The sequence below is a fragment of the Lutra lutra genome, chromosome 6 (assembly GCF_902655055.1).
Source record: "Lutra lutra chromosome 6, mLutLut1.2, whole genome shotgun sequence".
NCBI classification, from domain to species: domain Eukaryota; kingdom Metazoa; phylum Chordata; class Mammalia; order Carnivora; family Mustelidae; genus Lutra; species Lutra lutra.
The window spans coordinates 34,771,147-34,775,414 of record NC_062283.1 but is presented as its reverse complement, the minus strand read 5'-3'; the positions used below and the strand labels follow the sequence as shown (position 1 = coordinate 34,775,414).

At 54.0% G+C, this 4,268-nt stretch overlaps 1 protein-coding gene across 1 annotated transcript; it reads left to right on the top strand.

The window, feature by feature from the left end:
• The first annotated feature begins 268 nt into the window (after positions 1 to 268).
• CLPS (colipase) lies at positions 269 to 3,079 on the top strand. The gene is made up of 3 exons (XM_047734038.1): positions 269 to 442; positions 2,251 to 2,373; positions 2,829 to 3,079. The coding sequence occupies exons 1-3, from the start codon at positions 359 to 361 to the stop codon at positions 2,958 to 2,960; spliced, it is 339 nt and encodes a 112-aa protein (XP_047589994.1). The 5' UTR covers positions 269 to 358; the 3' UTR covers positions 2,961 to 3,079.
• The last annotated feature ends 1,189 nt before the right edge of the window (positions 3,080 to 4,268 follow it).

Sequence of the window (4,268 nt, the reverse complement as noted above, 5' to 3'; positions counted from 1 at the left end):
ACTCTTGAAAGGATCCCCCGTTGACAGATAAGGAGATTGAGACTCAGAACAGAAAACTTGCCCAGTTTATAACTTGTACAAGTAAGAGTGTTCCAGAAATGATTTGTACCCAACCATGATGCAGCATCACCACACACACACACACACAAAAGGTGCCCAGTGCCGCCCAGTGGCTTTATCAGGACCCTCCCCCCAGCAGATTGGCCACAGCTGGGCCTCTGTTCACGTCAAGCCCCGTGGGTCGGGGAAGGTGGGTCACATGTGGACAGAGCCCCTTTTATAGCTCTGCAACCCTAGCGGGCTATCTTCTGCCACCTGACCTGCCAGCTGCCACTTGTCCCAGCTGTGCCCGTTCATCATGGAGAAGATCCTTGTCCTTCTGCTCGTGGCCCTTGCAGTGGTCTATGCAGTTCCTGACCCTAGGGGCATCATTATCAATCTGGTAAGAGGGCTGTCGGGGGAGGAGTCATCTGAAGATCCAGATGGGGATTTTTAAAATTTAGATCTTTACCTCTAATGTCTCCACCCCGGGGCTGCCTGGATCCCTAGAGGCGAGGCATCTCTCCCTTTACTGCCCAGGTCTACCCTGTGCCTCTTTCCCCCTGCGGTGGTGGTTGTGGGGTGGGCGGCTCAGACTAAGCTGATCAGCAGGGAGCATGCTCAGAGCAGTGGTTGGACCGGCTGAGGGAGCTTTATAAAAATCCAGAGCCCTGGGGTGCCTGGTGGCTCAGTGGTTAAGCGTCTGCCTTCGGCTCAGGTCTCGATCCCAGAATCCTGGGATCGAGCCCCGCATCAGCTCCCTGATCTGCAGGAAGTCTGCTTCTCCCTCTCCCATTCCCCCTGCTTGTGTTCTTTCTCTCACTGCCTCTCTGTCAAATAAATAAATAAAATCTTAAAAAAACAAAAAACAAAAAAAAACCCTAGGTCCCTGTGCTGGAAACTCTGGCTCAGAAGGTCCAGCTAAAGTTTAAAAAGCTTCCCCAGTGACTGTGGCTTCTGACCTTGAGTGACACACACTGTTTCAAAGGCCTCAGGAACGTTTACCATTTGGCTCTCATACTAAGCACGCAAGATTACTACTATTAGGGGCGCCTGGGTGGCTCAGTGGGTTAAAGCCTCTGCCTTCGGCTCAGGTCGTGGTCTCAGGGTCCTGGGATCGAGCCCCACATAGGGCTCTCTGCTCAGCAGGAAGCCTGCCTCCCCCGCCCTCTCTGCCTGCCTCTCTGCCTACTTGTGCTCTCTGTCTGTCAAATAAATAAATAAAATATTTTAAAAAAAGATTACTACTATTAGCATCAAACCCGTTTGCAGATGGAAAGCAGTTGTAGAGAAAGGTGAAGCCACCTGCTTGAGGTCATGCCGCTGGAAAGCATTGAGCAGGGATGGGGGAGCCCTGGCTGATGGCCCCAGAGCCCTGCTCTCCCACTGCCCCTTGCCTCCTCTGTACCCAAGGGTTCTTTTCTTTTCTTTCTTTCTTTCCTTCTTTCTTTCTTTCTTTCTTCTTTCTTTCTTTCTTTCTTTTTCTTTCTTTCTTTCTTTCCTCCTCTCTTTCTTTCTCTCTTTCTTTCTTTTTTTAAAGATTTTATTTATTTGACAGAGAGATAGGAGAGGGAACACAAGCAGGGGGAGTGGGAGAGGGAGAATCAGGCTTCCTGCTGAGCAGGGAGCCCGATGCGGGACTCGATGCGGAACTGGATGCGACGACCCTGGGATCATGACCCGAGCAGAAGGCAGACACTTAACAACTGAGCCAACCAGGCGTCCCTACCCAAAGGTTCTTAATGCAGGGGCTTGGGTGCCTGGGAGGGGCCAGGATCCGCCTGAGGTTGTAGGTAAAAGTTTGTCCAGGGAGCGGGGAGTTTTCCAAGGAAGTGGTCCTCCACCTCCATAGACTCCTCAGGGGAAGGCGGGATCCAGGGTCTGGAGATCCTGTTCTGGGTCACTTGTGCACATTCCAAGGGAACACTGAGGCAGAGCGTGACTTGCCCAGGATTACCCAGGGAGCTGGCAGTGCCACGGGTACTAACTAGAACCCGTGTCCCGTTTCGCAGCCACGACCCTGCCCGCTTCTCCCACGACTCGGGGCGGAGGGGGAACGGACGGGCCGCCACCCCCTACACGGCTTCCTCTACACTCGTGGGAGGCAATGTCCGCGGTAGAGGGTCGTGGCGTAAGGGGTGGGGCAGAGGAGGGACAAAGGCGGGGGGAGGGGCCCCGGGCTAACTCCGCCCCCACTGCCCCGCCCGGCAGGAAGACGGCGAGCTCTGCCTGAACAGCGTCCAGTGCAAGAGCAAGTGCTGCCACCGGGACACCGGGCTGAGCCTGGCCCGCTGCGCGCCCAAGGCCAGCGAGAACAGCGAGTGCTCTGCCAAGGTAGGTGCCGGCGGGAAGGGGGACAGCTCAGAGGAGGAGGGCCCTCTGGCTTGGGGGTAGGATCAGGGAGGGGGGAGGGGGAGCCCGGACACTGAATGCTACGATTAAGAGGGGGAGGTCAACAGGCTTCAGAGCACTTTCCCATCCGCTCAACTCTTTTGATCCTCACAACTGACCAGTGAGGTGGGTGCGGGCGGGGATTTGTCATGCCCATTTCGCGCATGGGTAAATAGAGTCTACCCCAGGGAGATTAGCTAGTAAGCGCAAACGAGGTTGAGTGGGACCCAGAACCTGGGTCCTCCGGGCCCACAGCGCCCCCTGGCGTCGCAGTCGGGAGGAGACAGATTGAAAAGGGACGCGGGCCTGGTGTTCTCAGGGTCAGGCCCCGGTGGGCAGGCTATGCCCAAAGGAGCCCCCCACCAGCCTGTGACTTTACTGGCTCTGTGTCTTTGCAGACGCTTTATGGGGTATACTACAAGTGTCCCTGTGAGCGGGGCCTGACCTGTGAGGTGGACAAGACCATCGTGGGCTCCATCACCAATACCAACTTCGGCATCTGCCTCGATGCTGGCGGCTCCAGGGAGTAAAACCCCTGAAGGATGCTCCTCCCGACCACCTCTCCCTGGCTGTCCTCCCACGCCCCCTTGACCAGCACCTCCCTTTTCTGATTGGATTCTCAGCAATTAAAGCTCTTCCTGCAACCTTCCCCAGGCTCCTGAATGTTCTTGCTGAATCAGTGTCTTCCTTGACGTCACATCAAGGCAGGTGTCAGGTCAGGCGAAGGACAGATGGGTCTGGGACCAGGTGGGGAGAGGCTGGACAGCCTGGAGACAAGGTTGTGAAGCAGCCACACTGGGAATCTCTCCCTCTGGGGCCCAATTACACCTCCCTGGGATGCCCTCCTTGGCCCTCAAGTTCTCAGACAGGTTCATGTGCGCACACACACATGCACACACTTCTAGTGGGGAGTTAGAATGGCCCATATTCCTGCCCTGCATCAAAACTTCCCAGTCCTTGTCCTGGGTTCATACCTCCGTTCTGGGCCCAATTCCCAAGCTGACACAAAGCATGTGTTAGGGGCTCAGACCACTAACAATGGCTGAGGGCTGACTCTGTGCTAGCAAATTCTCACAATGATCCAGGAGGGAGAATTTATTGACTGTCTAGATTAACTAATGTTCAGAGAGGTTCAGTAACTTTCTCAATGTCACATAATTCAAAAAAGTTGACACTACATCCATCAAACTTCATCCCCCTACCCTTTCTACAATTCCTGGTTCTTTCTCAATTACTCATACTAAGACAAATGAGTGGAATTGTAGGGAATTTGGGTGCTTTTTTAAAAAGATTTTATTTATTCATTTGACAGACAGAGATGACAAGTAGGCAGAGAGGCAGGGAGAGAGAGAGGAAGGGAAGCAGACTCCCCACTGAGCAGAGAGCCCTACTTGGGGCCCAATATCAGGACCCCGAGATCATGACCTGAGTCGAAGGCAGAGGCTTTAACCTACTGAGTCACCCAGGCGCCCCTTGGGTTTGGTTCAAAAAATGTTATAGCCCCTAGAGCCACCAAGCCTGGGTTGCCTTAGGCAGTACTGAGGTCCCCGTCACTGAGCTGTGCAAGTGGAAATTCACAGACCCTCAATGGGGATGCAGGAGAGAAGATTCACACAAAGAAGTAAGAGAGTAAGGGGCAGCTGGGTGGCTCAGTCATTAAGTGCCATCAGCTCAGGTCATGATCCCAGGGTCCTGGGATTGAGCCCTACATCAGGCTCCCTGCTCTGCTGGGAGCCTCCCTCTCCTACTCGCCCTGCTTGTGTTCCCTCTCTCGCTGTGTCTCTGTCAAATAAATAAATAAAATATTAAAAATCCCAGAAGAAGAAGAAAACAAACTA